The sequence below is a fragment of the Mobula hypostoma genome, chromosome X1, assembly GCF_963921235.1.
Source record: "Mobula hypostoma chromosome X1, sMobHyp1.1, whole genome shotgun sequence".
Taxonomy (NCBI): domain Eukaryota; kingdom Metazoa; phylum Chordata; class Chondrichthyes; order Myliobatiformes; family Myliobatidae; genus Mobula; species Mobula hypostoma.
In genome coordinates, this window is record NC_086128.1 from 6,740,267 (window position 1) to 6,765,217 (window position 24,951).

The 24,951-nt window shown below is 41.9% G+C and overlaps 1 protein-coding gene across 15 annotated transcripts in view; it reads left to right on the plus strand.

Moving 5' to 3' along the window:
• tlk2 (tousled-like kinase 2) overlaps window positions 1-24,951 on the plus strand; it is a 180,041-nt gene that overhangs the window by 34,779 nt on the left and 120,311 nt on the right. For 8 of the 15 annotated variants that reach the window (XM_063037716.1, XM_063037715.1, XM_063037726.1 and 5 more), the window contains one exon: window positions 9,347-9,432. The exons of 1 other annotated variant lie outside the window; for it this stretch is intronic. In XM_063037716.1, coding sequence (XP_062893786.1) covers window positions 9,347-9,432 — 86 coding nt within the window. Of the gene's footprint in view, window positions 1-9,346; window positions 9,433-23,992; window positions 24,077-24,951 lie in introns of those variants that run through there. 6 more of the 15 variants (XM_063037719.1, XM_063037720.1, XM_063037724.1 and 3 more) reach the window with 5 other exon arrangements.

A 24,951-nucleotide genomic window follows, 5' to 3' on the forward strand; every position in this document is an offset into this window, starting at 1 on the left:
TGATCAGGAAAGAGGAGTTAGAATGCACAGTAATTATGGGAAAGATTGAAGGGAAGAAAGCAAGAAGAAGACAAAGACAAATGATGATGAAGACAGCAGCCAGAGAACTGGAAATGAATACCAATGAATTGATCCACTTGACCCGAAACAGGAGTGTGTGGGCCATGGCAGTCAAAGCTCAAACTGGGCATGGCACCTGATGATGATGTTGATGACGACTTCGGCTTGATGTAGTATTGCATCTTATCCACTTGAGATTTGTATCTGGGTTTGCCACTGTACTATGTATTTACTAAGCACAATTCTGAGTCATAGTTCATCCCTGGTCAGCACAGCAGCTGATGTGATCTCAGTTGGGCTAATAATTAATTTCACTCTTATCAGACCTCCAGTTTATACTTTTCCCTAATTATTTTGGTGTTAAGATCAAAATGACTTCTGTGAAAATTGTACAGTAATACATATACTTCAAGTATTGGAAATGTTCAATCTGAAAGGCTTTCAGATATCAAAAAAGCTTGATGTATTTAAGTTCATGACTTTATTAAATGGAATTGTAAGTAAGCAACTAATTTAGCCAGAGCTCAGTTCAAGTCCATAATCAAATTAAAGGAGTGAATAAAAGATGTGATTAATTTAATGGTCCTTTCTGGGCAATGTTAATACTCCCATGAAATGTATTCCTGTAAGGTCATTTTAATCTTGAATCTTTTATTTGGGGACAAGAAAAGCCGAATTGGATGCTGATGTACATTCAAAAAATTCAGTTGTTTTCTGTGAAGCATGTTTCTGCACTACAGCCCACTGGCAGCAAGATCCTAATCTTCAACTTTATTTAAAAAAAAGACGAAAACATTCAGATTTTGCTTGAATAGAAATCTAGGCCAACTTGTGAGTTTAAACTGAGAGCTTCTGCAATTGGCAGGTTGGCACTTAAGTAGATTATGGTGCATGGGGTTACTAAATTAGTAAATGAATTGCAGTTTAGAGAAGTTTAGTTATTGGACTATATCAGATTTTTTTTCAGAACGGCACTTTAGTCAATATGCAGGAGTACTGTTTCTTTTTCAACAATTCTGAAGTCCTAGCATTCTTCTATTGCATCATTGTTGGCTTTCAAAACAACGATCGTTATTTACAGTAGTTATCATTTTAGGATTTTTTGAAAAGGAATATGTTATCTGCCATGAAAGATTAATAACTTCAAATAATTAGGCAATGATCAATAACTTTGCTGTGTTTGAAGCTGGGCAGATTTTGGGTTTATTTGAGTTTTTGTTTTTGTAACTGCCATTCCATTCAATTTCATTGTTTTCAGTGCAAATATGATTCTATGATTTTAGAAATCAATTATTGCCAGAAGTAAAAATGTCTCTTGAGGGTGTAACTTTTCCCAGTAGCTATCAGGTTTCCAAGATCAGATCAAAATTGCACCTGTTGTGTGCATGAGGTCCTTCTCTGTGTGGCTGTGGGAATGTTACTTGGTTGGTGTTTAGTAAATCTTTTACTGATCTCTTCCAGCTATCAGCTGAAGATGTTTTGACTGCGGAAATGATTATGCTTTAACAATGTAGATGAGCTGCTTACGGCACACTTGTAGCTTAACTGATATTAGATCATTTTAAAGTCACAGATGATACAATTCCTTAGAGTATTGCCATTAGACATGCTTGTAATCTCACACCTGCCTGTCAAATCCCAAAGTCTGATAGCAGGGATTTTTAAACTATAAGTTTCAGATTGTGGGTTAATGATTAGTTTTTTTCCACACAAGCTTCCAGCTACACAAGTATGATGGTTTTACAGCATTTTCAGGAACTCACAGGCAATATTTTTTCTGTGCCAGGGATGGAAAGTGTGTGTTGGAGATGACAACTAATGACCACGTTGGAAAATAAGGAGCATTAAAACTCCTGTGTATGGATTAATAGAACCTCTCTACCAATTTCGATTAGGGCATTTTTTGATATGGAAAGTTTGGATGGCATGAACAACCGGTGATTATAAAAGTTGAAGCTGAGATCTGTTGCAAAATATGGGTCACAAAACTAAGGAAGGAACACAAGCCATCTTTCTCCTGGAATATTGATGCACTCAGAAACATGAAATGTAAAAAAAAATCAGTGAATTAACATGAACACCGGCAAACAGTATTGGATGGGTTGCAAATTATAGGAAAAGTCCAATCGCCCAGTTCATCTGTAAATTAGAAAGAGAATGAGCAAGTAGCCGTGCTTCAATATTTTTGGTTGGGTGGTGCTGTTAAGTGTTCCTCAATGTGCTTAATACTTACTGCTTCTTTTGCTTTTTCTATCTTTGTGTTCCATAAGAACCAATCTACTATTGTCTCCTCCATTCTTACATTCCATGTAAGCAATCTGAATGGAGCTTCAATGAGCACAGGCTTAACTTGGCAAGGGTTTCTTTTGTGCCTCCATTCCCAAGCCTCTAAATCAGGTGTTCCCAACCCGGGATCCTTAGACCCATCAGTTAATGGTAGGGATCTATGGCATTATAAAAGTTGGAACCCCTGTTCTAAGTAGATCAAAATGAGTTGAAAAGAGGAATCAGTTTAAAAACGGCATTGAACCTGGACCCAGTGATTTTTTTAATTTTTGGCACGCGAAGATTGAAGAAAAACAGATGATGCTTGGATAGGTATTAGTCACACTTACGAGAGATAGCAAAGAAGCGAAAGAGGCCAAAGGAACAATCAGAATCAAAATCAGGTTTATTACCACTGATATATCATGAAGCTTGTTTTGTGGCAGCAGTACAGTGCAGTACATAAATTATAATGTATAAAGGGAGCATAATAGTAAGGTAGTGTTCATGGGTTCATTGTTCAGAAATCTGATGGCACAGTAGAAGAAGCTGTTCCTGAGACATTGAATATTGAATTCAGGCTCCTGTACCACCAATTTGATGGTAGCAGTGAGAAAAGGACATGATTTGGATGGTCCTCCATGAAGGCTGTCACCACCTTAAATTGTCATCTTTTAAAGATGTCCTTGGTGGGGAGGTTAGTGCCCATGATGGAGCTTGTGGAGTTTACAATCATCTGCAGCTTTTTCCGATCATGCACATTGGCACCCCCATACCAGGTGGTGATGCAACTAGTCAGAATGCTCTCCATGGTACATCTGTAGAAATTTTCAAGTCTTTGACATACCAAATTGCCTCAAACTCTTAATGAAATACAGCTGCTGCCTTTCCTCCTTTGTAATTGCATCAATCTATTGGGCCCAAGATAGATTTTCAACGATGTTGACACTCAGGAATTTAAAGCTGCTCATCCTTTCAACTTCTTCTGACTTCTCGATGAGAACTGCTGTGTCTTCTACCGATTTTTCCCTTCCTGAAGTCCATAATCAATTTCTTTGGTTTTACTGATATAGAGTGCAAGGTGGTTGTTGCAACACGACTCAACCAGGTGATCTACCTCACTACTGTATGTTCTCTTATCTTGAGATTCTGTTAACAACACATGTCATTGGCAAATTTATTGATGGTGTTTGAGCTGTGCCTAGCCACACAGTCATGGGTGTATAGAGAGTAGAGCAGTGGGCTAAGCACACACCCCTGAGGTACATTGGTGTTGATTGTGGATCGAAAATAACATCTCATCTTCGCTGACAATGACTATGGTCTCCCGAAGAGTAAGCCAAGGATTCAGTTGCAAAGGGAGGTATAGAGGCCAAGGTTTTGAAGCTTGTTAAATGGTACTGAAAGGGATAGATCATAGTGTTGAATGCTGTAAACAGCATCCTGGCATAGGTATTGCTGTTGTTCAGCTGGTCCAAGTCTGAGTTAGAGAGCATGCAAGATTGCATCCACTGTTGACCTGTTGTGGCAGGAGGTAAATTGCGGTGGGTCTTGGGCCTTGCTCAGCCATGACCAACCTCTCAAAGCACTTTATCACAGTAGATGTGAGCGCAGCTGGGCGATAGTCGTTGAGACAGCTCACCCTGCTCTTCTTAGGCACTGGTATGATTGTTGCCCATTTGAAGCAGGTGGGAACCTCTGACTGCAGCAGTGAGAGATTGAAGATGTCCTTAAGTGCTCCAGCCTATTGGTTGGCACAGGTTTTCAGTGCCCTGCCAGGTACACCATCAGGGCCTGACGCCTTGCAAGGTTTCACCCTTTTGAAAGATGTTTTGCAGTCAGCCTTCAAGACAGAAATCACAGGGTCACCAGATACTACTGGGATTCACACAAGTATAGTTTTATTTTCCCTTTCAAAGCATGCATAAATGCATTCATTGGAGAAGGGAAGCATCACAGCCATTTATGATAGGTTTTGCCTTGTAAAAGTGATGGTATGCAAACCCTGCCATAACTGGTGTGCATCCAATTTTGTCTCTAACTTTACTTGGAATAGCTTTTTTTGCTCTTGAGATAGCTTTCTGTAGGTCGTACCTGGAATTCTTGTAGAGTTCTGGATTGCCAATCTTGAACATCACAAATCAAACACTCAGCAGACTATGAATCCCCTGGTTCTTCTGTGGCATCTGACTGGAATATTGTCTAATACACCGATTCAATGCAGTCCTCCGTCTCTGTACGTGTGCCAGGAGTAGAAGTACAGATAGGTGATCGGACTTGCTAAAGTGTGGGATGGCATGGTAAATGTTCTGATGGTGGTATAACAATCGTCAAGTGTGCTGGCCTCCACTGATTCCACAGGTGATAAGTTGGTGGCAGTTGGTCAGAGACTTCTTCAAGCAAACCTGGTTGAAATCCCCTGCAATGATTGGGAAGACATCAGGGTGCACTGATTCGTGACAGTTAATCACAATGCATAGCTCCAGTGCCAGCCTGACATTGACTGCTATTAGGAGTCAATTCCCTTGTCAGATAGAATGGACCACACTTGACCACCAGATGTTACAGGTTGGGAGAGCAGGGGTGAGACAAACTGACAAGTTTGTACATCACTGAAGCATATGCCACCGCTTCTGCCTTTACCTGACGCCACCGCCTGGTCCATGCAGTGGAAGGTGAAGGCCTCGCGCTGAAGCACTGTCTGGAGTGCTGGGGGTGAGCCATGTCTCTGTGAAGCAAAATATACAGCATCCCTCTGGCACTACAATTTTGCTCTGAGGTCTTCAATTTTATTTTACAGAGATTGTACATTAGCCAGGAGAATGGTCAGGAGTGGGGGCCTTGGGGTCCTGTGTTTCAGTTTTACCTGCAGCCCAGTGTATTTGCTGCACTTTCATTAAGTGAGACTGCACTCACTGCCTAGGTGATCTGTAGTCTGGAGTCTGTTACTTGTGAATATCAATAGATTTTGTAAACATATTGAAACAGTTGCTTACTGAAATACCTATGACTGTGACTGTAAATTTCAGCTGTAGTAGTCCTAAAGGGGAATATTTGATGATGCTCTTTGAAGCTGCACGCTGAGTTGCCATGCTATGGTGACATCTTTCCAGATAGTTTATTTGGTAAATCAAGATCTATTCGGCTTTTAAAATTGAGGAAAAACTGATATTTGAGGAAACCCCGAGGAATCATTACTGCTTGAATATTTGTTTACCCATTAAATTTGCATTAATTACAATCATTTTGTGGGAATGTTATTTAGTTATTGCGATGTATTGCAGAATAGGCCCTTCTGGCCTTTCGAGCCACACTGCCCAGTAACCCCAGATTTAATCCTAGCCTAATCATGCAACAGTTTACAATGACCAATTAACCTACCAACTGGTATGTCTTTGGACTGTGGGAGGAAACTCACGTGTTCATGGAGAGAACATATAAACACCTTACCGATAGTGATGGGAATTGAACTTGAGTCACCTGTACTGTAAAGTGTTGTGCTAACCACTACATGTACTTGAATTTCTTGATTTTCCTGGTAGGCTATGTCAATTTGAGAATAGTGTAGTTTTCACTGGAAGCTCTCTGGATTTGCCTCTGATACTGTATTTCATTTGTTGCATGAACGTATGAGGGCATATTTTAGTACTTCGGTGTGAGACCAGTAGCCCTTTTCATTTCTGGCCCTGTGAAATCTCTTGACCATGTCATCACTAAAACTTTGCTGTGAACACAGCTATGAGAGTTGAATTACCAAGAGATATTTTATGAATTATCAAGAGCAACTTTCTTTAACATCAAGGCAGCATTTGAAATCATGATCTAGAGTCCCAGTGAAATTGAAAGCTTTTCAGTATCTTGAGTCATACCTAACGGAGGGGTATGTAGTTGTTCCAGGCAAGTCAACTCAATCCTGAGCAATAATGCAGAAATTCCATAAACGATGCTTTAAGTCTGGAGTTCCTTAACTAGGGTCCACAAACCCCTCGGTTAATGGCAAGGGTCCATGGCATCAAAAAAGGTGGGGAATCCCTGCCCTACGTCTAATTGTCCAAGATCAAAAGTGTTATTCACTACTTGTAGCATTGAGTCTTGTTGCAATCCCTAGTAAAATACAGTACATTTGGGTTAGGCCCACTAGGCATAACCATCTTCCATGTCTCCATCTTGAGCTATCTCTTTGTGCCATTCAGTGACTTTTACCATCAAAATCCTGGTGGTCATTACTCTTTTGAAGCTTGAATGGGTTAGCCACACGTACATATGCTGATACCGTGGTTACGAGAGCATGTCAGAGAATGGGTGTGACTTGCATCCTAATTTTACAGCGCCTTGTAAGAGTCAGGAATCTGATGGAATGTTTTCTATTTGCCAGGACAAATACAGCTCTAGTATGATTGATGAAACTGAGTACCCTCCAGGACAAAATAGCCCAGATGATTGGCTCTGCATCCAGAACCTTACATTTCCAGTCCCTCCTGTACTCGTGCAACGTAGCTGCATTGTGTACCAAATACAAGATGCACTATAGCAGTGTGTGAATGCTTCAATCTGTACTCTCTGGTTGAAGTATAAATGTTTGTCAAGACACTATTCAATGCCCCTACTTGAATAGTTCTAGGCTCATAGAGTTATATAGCACAGAAAACAAGCCCTTTGGTCCAACTTGCCCTATCCAACTGTAGTACCTCCCTAAGCTTTTCCTGCATTTGGCCTATTTCTGTCTAAGCCTTCCTATCAATATATCTGTTCTAAATGTTTGCCACCCTCAGTATGGAAAAACGTACTCCTCAGTTTCCCTTTATATCTTTGCACTCATCTTAAGCCTTTGTCCTCTAGTTCTAGAGTTCCTATCCTGGCAAAAAGACTGATGGTCTTTCTTATTTGTGCCCCTGATGATCTTGCAAAGTTATCCTTGGCCTTCACTCTGCCCTACCCAGTCCCTCCCTATAACTCAAGCCCCCTAGTCTTGGCAACATCCTTGTGGATGTTTCTTTACTATGTCTTGCTTGATGATATCCTTCCTACAGCTAGGTGATCTGAACTGCATAGAATACCTCCCAAGTGAGGTCCTGCCAATGACTTGCACAGTTGTAATGTGACTTCCTAGCTCTTGTATTCCATGTTCTGACTAATGAAGGCAAATGTACTTTGTTCACCACTTTCTGTACACGTGCCACTAGTTTCAGTAAACCATGTACTTATATCCCTAGGTCTCTCTGTTCTACACTAGTTTTACTAACTCAAATGCAACATTTCACACTTGTCAGTTAAATTCCAACTGTCATTCCTTGGTCTACTTTCTCAGTTGATGTAGATTTTAGATAACCTTAGGTATCCTGCTGGCATAGAATGGTGATGGAAGAGTCTGGGGCATTGGCTAAAAGCTATCATTCTATGAGCAGCACAAGGTCAGGCTATTGTTTGACTGGACCTGTGGGTCAGCTATTCCATTTAGATGCTCCCATGAGGAGATACTTGCAGCATGTACTTGGTTAAACTTGCGTTGATGTTGGGTGGTCTACCTTAATCTACTGATCTGTTTTGTTTATAGATTTTAAGTCTTGAGTAGTTTGAAAAGCCACTTCAGGGGGAAGTATTACTGAATTTGGGTGCTTATAGGTTAGCCTGATTAAGGGGGCAAGTTCTCTTTCATTTAAGAACCCATCTGGTTCACTACTGTCCTTTGATTATTTAGTAATTTCATTGTTGATTTTACTGATTGTGGCTTGCATTTTAGATTGCTTAATTATATGTATTTAAATGACCCAGCTGTTGTGGTGAGATTTGAACTCCGGGGATAATTCAGTGGTTTGATCACTGGCCTTATTTTGAATCTGTTTTGATGTCTTACTTTGAAGTTGGGAAATCTGCAAATAATATAAGTTGCTGATAGTTTCTTCACCTTTTACTGCAAAAGGGTGAGATGCTGATGCTGTCGACAGGTGTGAAGATGCTATAAGGTGTTAACATGTTTGAATATGTTGAACCTGATGGCTTGGGGGAGGTAGTTGTTTTTGAATCTGGTGGTCCTGGCTGGTGGATGCTGCATAACCTCTTCCCTGATGGCAGTGGGACAATATGCTCTCCCACCATTTGACCAATTTGTCTTCATCCATTGGACTGATGATTCTCCTTAAGGTTAGATCCAATCTCATCACTTCTCTAGTAGGGCTATGTAATGCCTCAAATAATTCAACCTCTTTCACACAAATATTGGGGAAGCTGAAATCCCCTACTACTTGTAAGGCTATTGCTCATACAGCTCTGTGACTTGTCTACATTCTGTTGACTGTTAAGAGGCCTGCAATATATCCCAAACAAAAATGCTGGCCTCCTTTTTCATATTAATTCCACCCAGATAGTCTCATTTAAAGAGCCTTTCAGGATATCCTTCCGCATTACGAGGAATACAGTACTGCAATAGTTTCTTGATTAATAAGGGTATCAAAGGTAATGGGGTTGAGTGGGATAATAAAGCAGCTATGATGGAATGGCAGAGCAGACTCAATGGATTGAATGGCCTGATTCTGCTCCTCTGGTTCATGGTCTTAAACAGTCCATGAGCGGGTTGGGTGGGCTCATTCATGATATTGCTGGCCTTTTCCCGGCACCTTTCTGCATGTATGTCCTTGATGGCAGACAGCTACCTGTCCAGCTGAGTTCTTTCAGCATTTAGTGTGTGCTATGTTGGCTGTTTTACCGAGGTGATCTAATGATTCAGAGAAGGCAGGAGAATACAGTTAAGAGGGATAATAAATCAGCCATGATGAAATGGGAGAGCAGACTCAATGGGCTGAGTGGTCTAATTCTGTTCATGTTTTATGGTCTTATGACATGTTTGCACGGGCAATTTCCATTTTGTTGCAAATGTGATGAAGGGAGCTGACTGCAAGAACTAAGTTCTGATAATGAACACTACACTGTTAACCCATGTTAATGTTTGTCCCTGTTATTGTAGCCATTTTTCTTATGACATTGAGTGGATATCAACTAAAATTCCATGTTTACTCCTTTTCAGTAGAAATGATGGAAGAACTGCACAGTCTTGATCCAAGGCGGCAGGAGCTCCTTGAGGCAAGGTTTACTGGGATGGGAGTCACCAAGGTAAGAGACGGTAGCCACCATTTGAGATTTTGATTAAATGTTGTATTTATCTTAAAGAGCAGTTTAGAAAATGGGGTTGAATTTCCTCGACCACTGGACAGCACAACTGCTGAGTTCTTGTAATACTCATCTGTTAAAATCCTATCTCATTTACACCTGCTGGTTGTCTTGTTTATTGCTGTTCTCTATTGTTCTTCTTAAAAGCTAAAACAATATGCAAGATTCCAATACAATTGCTCCCTTACGTGTGCTTTTTGGTTTAGCCATATTGACTTGAGGTTGCATTGTTGTAGCCTGTCAGTCATGAGAGCAAGATTAATGCTATCTCTTCTCCCTTGGTTTTAGAAAGACTGGTTGAGTTCGTGTTCCTAGCTGCTTTCTTTCAATACCTGCTCAGAACTGACTTTGAGAGAGTTGTCATTTGCCATCAACAACCAAAATCAGCATTTTTATCTGAAGTAAAGGGAATGCACTTTTATTATGACATCTACAACATATAGATATATCAAAATCAATTAAGTACTCTTGAAGTTGAATTGGTTTTTAATAAAGGAAATTGCATGCTTTGACACTTCTGGTCTCAGTTGGCAACAAATAAAATTCCCATTGTTGCTTCAATGATGGGGGTTGATAAATTATCTTTAAGACTCCACCAAGGTAATGCCATGGTTCCTTTTTCTTCACCTGCAAGAGCAGGTCCTCTACCTCCTGAAAGATTCTGCTTCTCAGAACAGAATTTTCAGTACAGAGCTTCATTATAGTCTCCAATACACATCAGGTGTCAGAGGTTTCTTACTGCATACTCTGCAAGATTTCCAATTCCCAGATTAACAATGGCAGGGATGGCATTAAGGAGCTGGTTTCATGTTGAGCTGAGACTAATAGCTGGACAAAGCAGCCTGGACTTGAAGGCTGACACCATTTGTACCTTGTGAAAGCCAGGGCTATGAGGGGCACCGTCTGGAAAAAGACTATGACCTCTAGTGGCATATCCAAAGAATGACTAGGGATGGCTTCCAGACACTGCGCATAAATCTGTCCTTGACACTTTCCTATATTTCATTTGCATGTTTTGGCATTGTCTAAATCGCGTGTAGTTCTTGTGTCTTAGCCCATCTGCCGTTTGTCAGCCACATTCATTGACTTTATTACCATAAAAATACTTCTGTTTGGGCCTCTCACTATAACCTTGAGGTCATCTAAAATGCTCTTCAAAGGTCAAATGTTCATTTATTATCAAAGCATGTTGGCCATGTACAACACTGAAATTCGTATTTCTCCAGATAGCCACGAAACAGAGCATCAAAGTCACTTAAAGAGAAACGTGAACTCCCATTTCCCCCCTTACAAAAAGAACAGCATTCCGATCATCAACTCCCCTCCGCCCCCGCACAAAAAAACTAAGCGCCCTCCCCTTGCACAACAAAACTGAAAAGGAATGAGTGATTGTTTATTTTTTTAAAAAGCTGGGGATGGGGTGGGGGGGGAGGTCCACAGTCCATAAACACAATAGTCCAACCCATAAATGCAGAACCACGATTCCATTCTCCAATATCGCCAACATTCCCTCACAATAAACCAAAACACCTCATCAATTGCAGCACCAAGCCACAGCACAACAGTTCACCCTCTTGGAAACACAGAAAAACAATGCTCATAAAGTACAAGATTAGAGAACCCCACCCCCATAAATAAATAAATTAAAATGGGTGCCGATTTACTGGCAACATTCTCAATCAGCAGCATACTTCTGGACCCAAAGAAACTGAAGGTGAACAATTTAATAGTGCTGACGCCCTTTAGTCCCTGCTGGATATTAAGACTATCACCCTACAATTTGAAAAAGTGAAAGAAAACAAATGGGCGGATCAGTCGGCCTATCAATACTAGAGAAAATGCCAGAGTAATACAAAAAGAAATGTGAAAAAGACACTTAAATATCATGGGAATAATACAAAGTGGACTCACTATTTACAATAGTAATGACCCAATTGGAAAACTAAAAATTTCTTTCTTCTTTCTTTTCTTTTCTTTCTTTATTTATTAATCTTTGTATTGATTTAAAAGAAGCATAAGTACAATCAAGAGGAGAATTATCTCAAATATAGATATCAGTAACAATACAAACTGAGGTTAAGATAGTCATTGTCAAAATCATAGATATTGTTAAACTAGTATAAAAAATATAATAAAAAATGAAAACAGCAATTCTCCTCATCAGTTTATGAAGAGAAAAGAAAAAACATTGAGTTTTAAATGAAGAGGGGGAAAAAAAACCCACTACACTATATATTTAAAAAAAAAAGGGACTGGGCAGTCCATCTTGAGGATACGACCAAAAAAAAAAGAAAGAAAGACTTTCTGATATAACCATATAACAATTACAGCACGGAAACAGACCATCTTGGCCCTTCTAGTCCGTGCCAAATGCTTACTCTCACCTAGTCCCACCGACCTGTACTCAGCCCATAACCCTCCATTCCTTTCCTGTCCATATACCTATCCAATTTTTCTTTAAATGACAATATCAAACCTGCCTCTACCACTTCTACTGGAAGCTTGTTCCACACAACCACCACTCTGAGTAAAGAAGTTCCCCCTCGTGTTACCCCTAAATTTTTGCCCCCAACTCATGTCCTCTTCTTTGAATCTCCCCTACTCTCAATGGAAAAAGCCTATCCATGTCAACTCTATCTATCCCCCTCATAATTTTAAATACCTCTATCAAGTCCCCCCTCAACCTTCTACGCTCCAAGGAATAAAGACCTAACTTATTCAACCTTTCTCTGTAACTCAGGTGCTGAAACCCAGGTAACATTCCGGTAAATCTTCTCTGTACTCTGTCTATTTTGTTGACGTCTTTCCTATAATTTGGTGACCAGAACTGTACACAATACTCCAAATTTGGCCTTACCAATGCCTTGTACAATTTCAACGTTACATCCCAACTCCTATACTCAATGCTCTGATTAATAAAGGCCAGCATACCAAAAGCTTTCTTCACCACCCTGTCCACATGAGATTCCACCTTCAGGGAACTATGCACCATTATTCCTAGATCCCTCTGTTCTACAGCATTCTTCAATGCCCTACTATTTACCATGTATGTCCTATTTTGATTAGTCCTACCAAAATGTAGCACCTCACACTTATCAGCATTAAACTCCATCTGTCATCTTTCAGCCCACTAAAGACTGTAGGTGGATTAGAGTCCTTCCACTTCAGTAAAATGGCTCTCCTAGCCAGTAAGGTCAAAAAGGCTATCATACGTTGAGCGGAAACAGGACTATTTCCTGCTTCCGATGGGCTAATCACAAAAATTGCTGTAAGCAAACTAGGTTGTAGATCCAGATCCAAAACTTTTGATAGTATTTTAAAAACATCTCTCTGAAAGTTATCTAGCTTTATACAAGACCAATACATATGAGTTATAGTGGTCAGCTCAGTATTACATCTGTCACAAATAGGATTGATATTGGAGAGAATTCGCGCTAGTTTATCCTTTGACATATGGGCCCAATGCACTACCTTGAACTGTATCAAGGAATGATAGGCACAAATGGATGAGTTGTTAACCAAATGAAAAATTTTACTCCATTGATTATCTGAAAATGACTCTTGAAATTCTGATTCCGAAGCGCATTTAATCTTATCGTTAGATATTATTCGTGAGTTCAATAATCATTTATAGATTATAGCTATCAGCCCTGAAAAAGAGCATATGTCATATAAGGTGGATAAGCAGAAGGGTAATTTGGCAACAAACCACGTAAAAAAAAAAATTCCTAATTTGTAAATATCTAAAAAAGTGTACATTAGATAAATCATATTTATCAACTGAGAAAAAGACATTAAACAGTCCCCTAAAAACAAATCTGAAAAAGTTGTTATTCCCTTGGTTTTCCAAATTAAAAAAGGCCTTATCCAAAATTGATGGTTTATAAAAATAATTGAGATGGATATTACTAGAAAGAAAATTATTTAACTCAATAAAAAATCTACGAAACTGAAACCAAATTCTTAATTTATGTTTAATAATAAGATTAAAATCTTGTCTACTAGGCCTGCTGGTGGCGCAATGACATCAGCGCTGGACCCGGGAGCGGGTGTTCCCGGGTTCGAAGCTAGTCGGGTCCACCCCCTAGTATGCTTTCCATCCGTGCTGGGTTGAGTGTTGAGATTGCAACTTGACCTCATAAAATAAAGGGAAAATACTGTGGGAAAAACGTCTGTGAGGAGTGGTGCACCACACAGTCAGTCTCAGTCTCTCTCGCTCCACCCCTTGTAAAGGCATGAAAAAGACATCACGGACGCACGCACGGACAACAGACGCGCACACACGCGCAGACGCACATGCACAGACTTGCACACGCCTAGATAAATAAATAAAATCTTGTCTACTAATCTTAGAAAACAAAAAGGGAAGAGGAGCTCCCAGTAAAGAGGCCACAGTGAATCCTTTCACTGAGTTTTCCCCCAAATCCAACCATGAAGGACATTCATGTATATCTGAATAGTGAATCCAAAAAGTAATATATCGAATATTAATTGCCCAATAGTACATTCTAAAGTTAGGCTCATTTTCTTTAATGGGACATAATGGAATTGAGTTGCAAGGGGAATGGAAGAAGGCTTCAAAGGTAATTTAAACAAAGGGACCGAGTGGGTAGATGCAGTACTGCTCGACAGATGTGACATTATTTACTTGGGTAGGTAAGCAGAAAAACAGGTTGTGTGTTTAAATTATGTTAGGTTGGGAAATATTGAACTTTAAGGCAAAAAGGTTAAGTATGGAGCTGGGGTCCTCATGCATAGCCACAGAAAGCAAACAAAAGTTTCAACACAAGTGGTATGCTAACCTTCACTGCAAAGGGTTAAGTATAGGAGCAAGGATGTCTTATCACAATTATATCTGGCCTTGGTGAGACCACACCTGAAATACTGTAATTTTGGTTTCCATTCTTAGGATACTTAAGAAGCCAAACTACTTGTCCCAAGAGTATAGGATAGGAAATTGGGATCTGAATATTAGGATGGGAATTTTAAAGCTGAGGCATTGACAACATAGGGCAGAGGCACTCGCGAATGCAGGGGGTGAGTGAGATTGCCTGCCTTTGATCACTACCAGAGAAGGAGTCTATGAGCAGCTTATCGCTGTGGCAGGCGGGTAGGCCTCTCTGCCTCTTGTGGTGTCCCTCTTTCAATGAATGCTGTTCTCCAGGTAGGTCTAGGGCAACAATGAAATAACTGACTGTTTCCAAGCCACCATGGGACTTGCAGATTGATTGGGAGGTCTTGAAAGTTTTTTGGTGAGATGAGGGTATTTCAGTGAGCTGCAGTTTGCATTTTGTAGATCGTGGCATATTGTGCTGATAGGAAATATCAATGTTAGGGGTGATGTTCTAATCCAGTTGACTACTTTATCCTAATATGCACGGTGGGTTTTTCAGCATCTGATAAGGAATCACATCTCGTGATAGGGTTGGGTTGTCAACACCAAGTCTATCACTAACATCATGCACCCAGCTATTGTCTGACCTCTCATGTCATTCAGAAATCTGTCTCTCATGCAATCTAGGTTGTTGCCAAGCTTCCAGTGTGCTGTTGGACTGCATTCATAAGAGCTTTCCCCCAGCCCTAACATCGGCAATAGGAAGCTAACATTTGAGTCAAGAAGTTCCACAGAACTACTTGGTGATATCAAATTCCTCTGTTTCAGTCTGGTAATTTGTAGCCTGAAGCTGCAGTTGGTAATAACAATACTAATGAGCAAGTACTGTTAAATTTGTCCATGGCAAAATCAATGAATGCATGTCATCCAGCATTGTAGGTAGTATCTGTTTAAATATGCATGTACTGCTGCTAAGGTAGAAGAAGACTGTTGATCAGTAAGGGGTGAAAGGTTACTTGGAGTAGAATCTGAATTTGCATTGAAAACAGCCATGATTTTAATAAATTGTGGAACATGCTTGTGGGGCAGTGTTCTGAATTCATATGTTTGTGTTGGTAAAATTGTGCTTTTGAACAAGGAACTTCGTGCATATTGGATGCAGTACCTGGCAGTGCAGCTTGTTACATTTTCTAAAGCCAATTATGCATGTGACTGGGAACTATGCCTTTTCCAAGCAGTAGTTTCTGATGCATTGTGCTGCTGACACTGTTATCAGGCGATTCCTAATTACTGGCACAAAGCTCTTGTTATTTTAAATGTTTTTGCGTGAAGTAGTTTGGTGGGAAATGCTTGAGGAGGTGATTACTCACTAGTAAGGAAATTGTAGATTGCTATTGGCTTTTCTCTTCAAATGCTGACAAACCAACTATTCCTCACGTCCAGAATTATTTTTGCTTTTCATTTAATCGCTCTAAACTATGGGTCTGTGCTCTTACCCACCTACTAGTGTACATATGAAATGTAGCAGTGTCCTGTTCTTCCCCCCCCCTCCCCCTGCCCCATCCTTATCTGAAGGAGTTATGGAAAGATGTTGAGGGTTAGATATAACCAATTGTGTCACTTAAATCCATCAAACTCCTCGTCGTTTGTAAGTAACAGATATCTCATGTTCAAAGAAGTCTCACACACGCAAGGAATTTCCACTCAGTGGGAAATGTCATGACCCTTGTGGACGGCCCTAACAGAAACAGACCTGACCATTGTTCCATAACATAGGAATTTAGATTCTTTTGCTTTAATATTGCTGCCCTGAGTGAGGTATGATAAGCATGAGATGGCCAATTCGAGGAACAGCATGGTGGACTCCAGCTCCAGGGGGAGCAAACCAGAATAAGACTGATCTTTATAGACTGGGATCTGCCATCAAGAGTAAGCTAGCCTAGCATTTTAGTACCTTAGCAACCTCTTCTATGAGGTAGATGAAGATCTTGTGTTACACTGGTCCTCTTGTGGAGAACTAGCAGGCTATGGTCATTAATACATGAGTCATTAATAATCTTTGAAGTTAAGGATGAAGCTAAGGAAGTCTTCTCATCTGATTTTGGAAGAATTCTGGCCTTTCTAAATAGAAAGTAAAAAGAAGGGGAACAAAAAATTGCTTTTAGTCATAGTCATACTTTATTGATCCTGGGGGAAATTGGTTTTCGTTACAGTTGCACCATAAATAATAAATAGTAATAGTAATATTACTATTAGTTAATAGTCAAAGAAATAATATATAGTAATAGAATAGTAATAGAAAATAGTAATAAATAGTTATATAGTAATATGTAAATTATGCCAGTAAATTATGAAATAAGTCCAGGACCAGCCTATCGGCTCAGGATGTCTGACCCTCCAAGGGAGGAGTTGTAAAGTTTGATGGCCACAGACAGGAATGACTTCCTATGACGCTCTGTGTTGCATCTCGGAGGAATGAGTCTCTGGCTGAATGTACTCCTGTGCCCAACCAGTACATTATGTAGTGGATGGGAGACATTGATCAAGATGGCATGCAACTTGGACAGCATCCTCTTTTCAGACACCACCGTGAGAGAGTCCAGTTCCATCCCCACAACATCACTGGCCTTACGAATAAGTTTGTTGATTCTGTTGGTGTCTGCTACCCTCAGCCTGCTGCCCCAGCACACAACAGCAAACATGATTGCACTGGCCACCACAGACTCGTAGAACATCCTCAGCATTGTCCGACAGATGTTAAAGGACCTCAGTCTCCTCAGGAAATAGAGACGGCTCTGACCCTTCTTGTAGACAGCCTCAGTGTTCTTTGACCAGTACTTTTTAATTGGAAGTTGCCTTTGCAAAGGATTAACAAAATGGGTGCCAAATATCCACCAAGGATTCTCTCTCTTCTGCATCTGTTCAGCAAAACTAACACAAGTTCTGTTGGCAAGTTGTCACAGTCCCAGAACAAGAAGTGAGTGATGTTACTTAATCTAATTTAAAATTTAGCCTGTACAATTCAAGTGGGTGATCCACTCTTGCAGAGTCAAAAATGATAAAATATTCCATGAAGGGAAATGTCTGCAGTAATGAATTCCAGTTGTTATGCTTCTGACTGTAGATTTGTTTTGGCTGTTAAATAATATTTTTGACATCAGTCTGACTCTGAAAGTGATATTATTCATCCCTAGGAAAAATAAGGTACAGGAAGCTGCAAGGTCTTTCTGCGGACTTTCAAAATGTTTTCAGTGCTGTGCACAAACTCATCGCCCCACAGTCTTGTCAGGGCAGAACGAGGAGGTGCATGCCTTTCCAAAAGATTTTGGAAGTTCCCTCATAAAACAACTGTTGGTTCTGTTAATGAGGAAAGATTGTCTGGGAATCCCAGTTATAAATGTTTAATGATTTTTGAATGGAAATTGTATCTTGTTTTTGTGGACAGAGTGGTGCCAAAGATTCTATTTTATGTAAATTACAAAAAGACACCTGATCCTTGAAATCAGAATTGTATGGAACCTTACAAATCTTGAGTAAATAGAAATGTGATTCCGATAGCGTATAATCTTTGTAGGTTCGTGCAGATAAAATTAGTTTGCAGCACATGATGGGCAACTTAATACTGCATTGTTAATAAATAGTAATTTTCTTAAAACCATTCGCATTTTAAAATTGTTTCCTTAGCATTGAGTGTTCATGAAATGAGTTGTAGAGTAATACCTCGTAGTAACAGGCCCTTCAGTCCACTGTCTGTGCTGGCCATCAGCCACCCATGTTCTCATCAACTCCACCCTATGATTCACCTACACATTAATGACAATTTACTTCCGCACACCTGTGATGTAGGAGAATACTTGAAGCATCTGAAAGAAAATTCAGATGGTCATGCGGAAAATGTGCAAATTCACTCAGGCAGCAGCTGAGGTTAGGATGGAAGCTGGGTCTTTGGTGGTGTGAGCCAGCAGCTCTATCTGCAGTGCCACTTTGGAATGTACCAAGAAGAACTTTGTACATCAACTCAAGTTCATGTTATTCAGTGCACAAGCCAGTGAATCAGAGTTTCTTGTTGTTGAGAGAAATTGTAACACCTGAACCAACATGGCACATTTCCATCTCAGTCCAAAAATAGCCTTACAGTAAGTTGATGGAATTTATAAGAAAAGTCTGCCATTGAGCTGGTGTGTTTTTCTTTGTCCACATGGCTGGATAAGGCAGTGGGTGGTCTACACAGAGAAGAGGCAAATAATTAGCAGGAGTGCAATTGTGGGGGCAAGGTGGTCAGATTGGTGCAAGGCTACATTAGTTTGTTATTATTGCCTTCAATTTTGGGGAAATGTCCAGTTTTGAATGGCATCTTCTTTACTGCAGGCACCTTCTGAATTTTCTCCTGAACTCTACTTTCCATCCTGAATCCATTTTGGGCTCAGATCATTTCTTCTGTTGGGTTGGGGGGTGGGGTGGGAACTGAACTGAAGAGATGGAGGAAGGAGTGGTTGGCTCACAAATAGAGAAAGATTGGAGACAGTGCGAGAGGAAGGATAGGTAGGTGATGGATAGATAGGGATATGCTCAGACCGATGGTTTGAGGTGTGTCTATTTTAATGCAAGGAGTATTATGAACAAAGTGGATAAGCTGAGAGTGTGGATCAGTACTTGGAGCTATGATGTTGTGGCCATTACAGAGACTTGGATGGCTCAGGGGTAGGAATGGTTACTTGGAGTGCCAGGCTTTAAGTGTTTCAGAAAGGACAGGGAGGGAGACAAAAGAGATGGGAGCATGGCATTGTTGATCAGAGATGGTGTCACGGCTACAGAAAAGGTGGAAGTCATGGAGGGATTGTCTACTGAGTCTCTGTGGGTGGAAGTTAGAAACAGGAAAGGGTCAATAATGCTACTGGGTGTTTTATAGACCACCCAATAGTAACAGGGACATCTAGGAGCTGATAGGGAGACAGACTCTGGAAAGGTGTATTAACAACAGGGTTGTCACGGTGGGAGATTTTAATTCCCCAAATATTGATTGGCATCTCCCTAGAGCAAGGGGTTTAGATGGGGTGGAGTTTGTTAGGTATGTTCAGGAAGGTTTCCTGACACAATATGTAGATAAGCCTACAAGAGGAGAGGCTGTACTGGATCTGGTATTGGGAAATGAACCTGGTCAGGTGTCAGGTCTCTCAGTGGGAGAGCATTTTGGAGATCGTGATCACAATTCTATCTCCTTTACCATAGCATAAGAGAGGGATAGGAACTGGCAAGTTAGGAAAGCGGTTAATTGGAATAAGGGGAAATATGAAGTTCTCGGGCAGAACTTGGAAGCATAAATTGGGGACCGATGTTCTCAGGGAAATGTACGGCAGAAATGTGACCAATGTTCAGGGAATATTTGCGTGGCATTCTGCGTAGGTATGTTCCAAAGAGGCAGGGAAAGGATGGTCGGGTTGAGGAACCATGGTGTACAAAGGCTGTTGACAATCTCATCAAGAAGAAAAGAGAGGCTTACAAAAGGTTCAAAAAAAAACTAGGTAATGATAGCGATCTAGAAGATTATAAAGCTAGCAGGAAGGAGCTTAAGAATGAAATTAGAAGAGCCAGAAGGGGCCATGAGAAGGCCTTGGCGAACAGGATTAAGGAAAACCCCAAGGCATTCTACAGGTATGTGAAGAGCAAGAGGATAAGACGTGAGAGAATAGGACCAATCAACTGTGACAGTGGAAAAGTGTGTATGGAACCGGAGGAGGTGGCAGAGGTACTTAATGAATACTTTGCTTCAGTATTCACTACGGAAAAGGATCCTGGCGATTGTAGGGATGACTTGCAGTGGATTGAAAAGCTTGATCATGTAAACATTAAGAAAGAGGATGTGCTGGAGCTTTTGGAAAGCATCAAGTTGGATAAGTCTCCGGACCAGGACAAGATGTACCCCAGGCTACTGTGGGAGGCGAGGGAGGAGATTGCTGAGCCTATGCCAATGATCTTTGCATCATCAATGGGGACAGAAGAGGTTCCAGAGGATTGGAGGGTTGCAGATGTTGTTCCCTTATTCGAGAAAGGGAGTAGAGATAGCCCAGGAAATGATAGACCAGTGAGTCTTACTTCAGTGGTTGGTAATTTAATGGAAAAGGTCCTGAGAGGCAGGATTTATGAACATTTGGAGAGGCGTAACATGATTAGGAATAGTCAGCATGGCTTTGTCAAAGGTAGGTCATGCCTTATGAGCCTGATTGAATTTTTGAGGATGTGACTAAACACATTGATGAAGGTAGAGCAGTGGATGTAGTGTATAGAGATTTCAGCAAGGCATTTGATAAGGTACCCCATGCAAGGCTTATTGAGAAAGTAAGGAGGCATGGCATCCAAGGCCTACTCTTCGTGATTTTTATAAATGACCTAGATGAAGAAGTGGAGGGATAGTTTAAATTTGCTGATGACACAAAGGTTGGGGGTGTTGTGGATAGTTTGGAGGGCTGTCAGACGTTTCAGAGGTTACAGTGAAACATTGATAGGATGCAAAACTGGGCTGATAAGTGGCAGATGGAGTTCAACCCAGATAAGTGTGAGGTGGTTCATTTTGGTAGGCCAGATATGATGGCAGAATATAGTATTAATGGTAAGACTCTTGGCAGTGTAGAGGATCAGAGGGATCTTGGGGTCCGAGTCCACAGGACACTCAGCCATTGCGCAGGTTGACTCTGTGGTTAAGAAGGCATACAGTGCATTGACCTTCAACCGTGGGATTGAGTTAAGAGCTGAAAGGTAATGTTACAACTATTTAGGACCGTGGTCAGACCCCACTTGGAGTACTGTGCTCAGTTCTGGTCACCTCACTGCAGGAAGGATGTGGAAACCATAGAAAGGGTGCAGAGGAGATTTACAAGGATGTTGCCTGGATTGGGGAGCATGCCTTATGAGAATAGGTTGAGTGAACTTGGCCTTTTCTCCTTGGAGAGTCAGAGCATGAGAGGTGACCTGATAGAGGTGTATAAGATGATGAGAGGCATTGATCGTGTGGATAGTCAGAGGCTTTTTCCCAGGGCTGAAATGGCTAACATGAGAGGGCACAGTTTTAAGGTGCCTGGAAGTACGTACAGAGGAGATGTTGCGAGTAAGTTTTTTTTCTTGCGCAGAGAGTGGTGAGTGCATGGAATGGGCTGCCGGTGACGGTAGTGGAGGCGGATACGATAGGGTCTTTTAAGAGACTCCTGGATAGGTACATGGAGCTTAGAAACATGGAGAGCTATGGGAAAGCCTTGGTAATTCAGAGAAGGAAGTCTGAGAATCAGAGCGAGAGTGCAGAGGAAGCCATTTTTGAATTTTTCGGGTTTTTTTCCATCGGCGTTCAGAGAGGCGGGACTGTGCAGGCGTGTGACGTCGGGCAGTGAAGCGCGGAAAAATTAAAAGGAGCACAGCCTTGTACAGCGGGCAGCGTAGTTTGTGGGCGGCGGAGTGAGCCGGGAGCAGAGTGAAGGCTTAAGGGCTTCAGCTCAACGGGCTTAGGCGGAAACGGGCGAGGCGAGGAAGGTTTGGTATTCATTTTTTGTTGTTATTTGAGGAGAAGGGCAGTATGAGTGTGAGGGCAGCTTGTTGTTCTCGGTGCCGGATGTGGGAGGTCCTGGAGTCTCCAAGCCTCCTGGATGTCCACATCTGCACCAGGTGCGCCGAGGTGCAGCTCCTAAGGGACCGCGTTAGGGAACTGGAGCTGCAGCTCGATGACCTTCGTCTGGTCAGGGAGAGTGAGGAGTTGATAGAGAGGAGTTGCAGGCAGGTGGTCACACCGGGGCCACGGGAGGCAGACAAATGGGTCACGGTTAGGAAGGGGAAGGGTCAGGTACTAGAGAGTGCCCCTGGTGCTGTGCCCCTTGACAATAATTACTCCTATTTGAGTACTGTCAGGGGGGACAGCTTACCTGGGGGAAACGACAGTGGCCGTGCCTCCAGCACAGAGTCCGGCCCTGTAGCTCAGAAGGGTAGGGAAAGGAGGAGAAGGGCAGTAGTGATAGGGGACTCGATAGTTAGGGGGTCAGACAGGTGATTCTGTGGACACAGTCGAGAGACCCGGATGGTAGTTTGCCTCCCTGGTGCCAGGGTCCGGGATATTTCTGATCGTGTCCAAGATATCCTGAAGTGGGAGGGTGAGGAGCCAGAGGTCGTGGTACATATAGGTACCAATGACATAGGTAGGAAAAGGGATGAGGTCCTGAAAGAAGAATATAGGGAGCTAGGAAGGGAGTTGAGAAAAAGGACCGCAAAGGTAGTAATCTCGGGATTACTGCCTGTGCTATGCAACAGTGAGAGTAGGAATGCAACAAGGTGGAGAGTAAATGTGTGGCTGAGGGATTGGAGCAGGGGGCAGGGATTCAAGTTTTCGGATCATTGGGACCTCTTTTGGCGCAGGTGTGACCTGTACAAAAAGGACGGGTTACACTTGAATCCTAGGGGGACCAATATCCTGGCAGGGAGGTTTGCGAGGGCTACTCAGGTGACTTTAAACTAGAATGGTTAGGGGTTGGGAATCAAATTAAAGAGACTAGGAGAGAGGAAGTTAGTTCACAACAGGGGGATGGGAACAAGTGCAGAGAGACAGAGGGGTGTAAAATGAGGGTAGAAGCAAAAAGTAGTAAGGTGAAAAGTAAAAGTGGCAGGCTGGCAAATCCAGGGCAAAAATCAAAAAGGGCCACTTTTCAACATAATTGTATAAGGGCTAGGAGTGTTGTAAAAGCAAGCCTGAAGGTTTTGTGTGTCAGTGCAAGGAGCATTCATAACATGGTGGATGAATTATAAGTGCAGATTGTTATTAACGAATATGATATAGTTGGGATCACAGAGACATGGCTCCAGGGTGACCAAGGATGGGAGCTCAACATTCAGGGATATTCAATATTCAGGAGGGATAGACATGAAAGAAAAGGAGGTGGGGTAGCATTGCTGGTTAGAGAGGAGATTAACGCAATACAAAGGAAGGACATTAGCCGGGAGGATAATTGGGGAAATCCAGAACGAAGGGTCATAGTTTGAAGATAAAGGGGAAGCCTTTTAGGACCGAGATTAGGAAAAACTTGTTCACACAGAGAGTGGTGAATCTCTGGAATTCTCTGCCACAGGAAACAGTTGAGGCCAGTTCATTGGCTATATTTAAGAGGGAGTTAGATATGGCCCTTGTGGCTACGGGGATCGGGGGTATGGAGGGAAGGCTGGTACAGGGTTCTGAGTTGGATGATCAGCCATGATCATACTGAATGGCGGTGCAGGCTCGAAGGACCGAATGGCCTACTCCACCTATTTTCTATGTTTCTATATAATTTCTAAAGTACATGTTCAGCACAGCATTGTGGGTCAAAGGGCCTGTATTATGCTGTAGGTGTTCTACTTTTCTTTATCAGACATGGAATTGAAGCAGTAGTTGGTGATCGTGATGGTTAATGTGAAAAATACTCATGGTTCGCATGTCAGGATGCGGCTAGCGACTCTTTGCAGAAAAAAGAAGAGTGATCTCATCAGAACATACAAAAATCCTAAAGGATGTGTTAGGTTAGATATTGGAAAGACATTTTCCCAAGGGCAAGAAGTCTAGTACCATGAGCCACAGTTTCAAAATAAAGGATAGGTAATTTAGGCTGAGATGGGAGAAATTTCTCCCCTTGGAGGTAAATCTTGTGAAATTTCTTTCAACAGAGGGCTGTGGATATTGTCCATAAATCTGTGTAATGAATGAACAGACGCCAAGGGAGTTGCCAGTTATGGATAGTACTGGAAGAGGTAGGAAATCAGTAATAATCTTAATGTTGGAAAATGTAAGGTCTGAATGGCATTCTATTTGCTACAAATGCAGCCTTGGTGGAATTTTATTCATGGGCTTTAACCAGCACTTGAAAGACCACCATTGCCCAGTGCCAGAAGTTTGATCCAGCTGGTGGTTATACTGTGTCAAGATGTACAATTTTTAAGGGTGTTTACAGATGGCAGTATTTCCATATGTTTACTGTACATATCTTGTAGGCATTTCATGACTTGAAGTACTGATGAAGCCTTGTACTGCAGTATTACCATGCCATCTTGTCAGTGATGTACAGTATAGTTATGGTGGTGGCATTGCATTTTTAAGGTGATGGATGAGGTTTTCAAGCCGAGGAGTGGTCGTGGGGACAAGCTTCCACTACCTAAAAGTGCTTCTCGTGGCACGCGCTTCAAATAGCCTCTGACAACGAAGTCCAACTCCTGGCCTTCTCGTATGGCTTAGCCTCTAAGCCCGACGGAACTGTTTCTACTGACAGGAGAAGGGGTGAAGGTGGGTCCTGGCACCTTAAAACCAGTGCTTCGGGTAGATGGAGCTCATCAACCTGGGAAGGCAGTTCACCTAAGAGAGGGAAAACTCTGATTTCAAACCCCCGCTGCCTCGCGGCCATACCCATTCATGGGAAAGGCTTCGGGAGTAAACCTTGAGGACAAATCCGGAGCTGGAGTCCCTAAGGCAGTCCGATGTTGCCTTCAACCTTGTTCTGGCAACTCCTGCGAAGACACTGGTGCCAAGCTGTATCGGCCCTTGCCCTTCCCTTGGACAACATCGGTGTCGTGGAGAGGGAGGACTTGCTGCATGGGCAACTGCCGGTCTTTCACACAACCTTGCCCAGGCC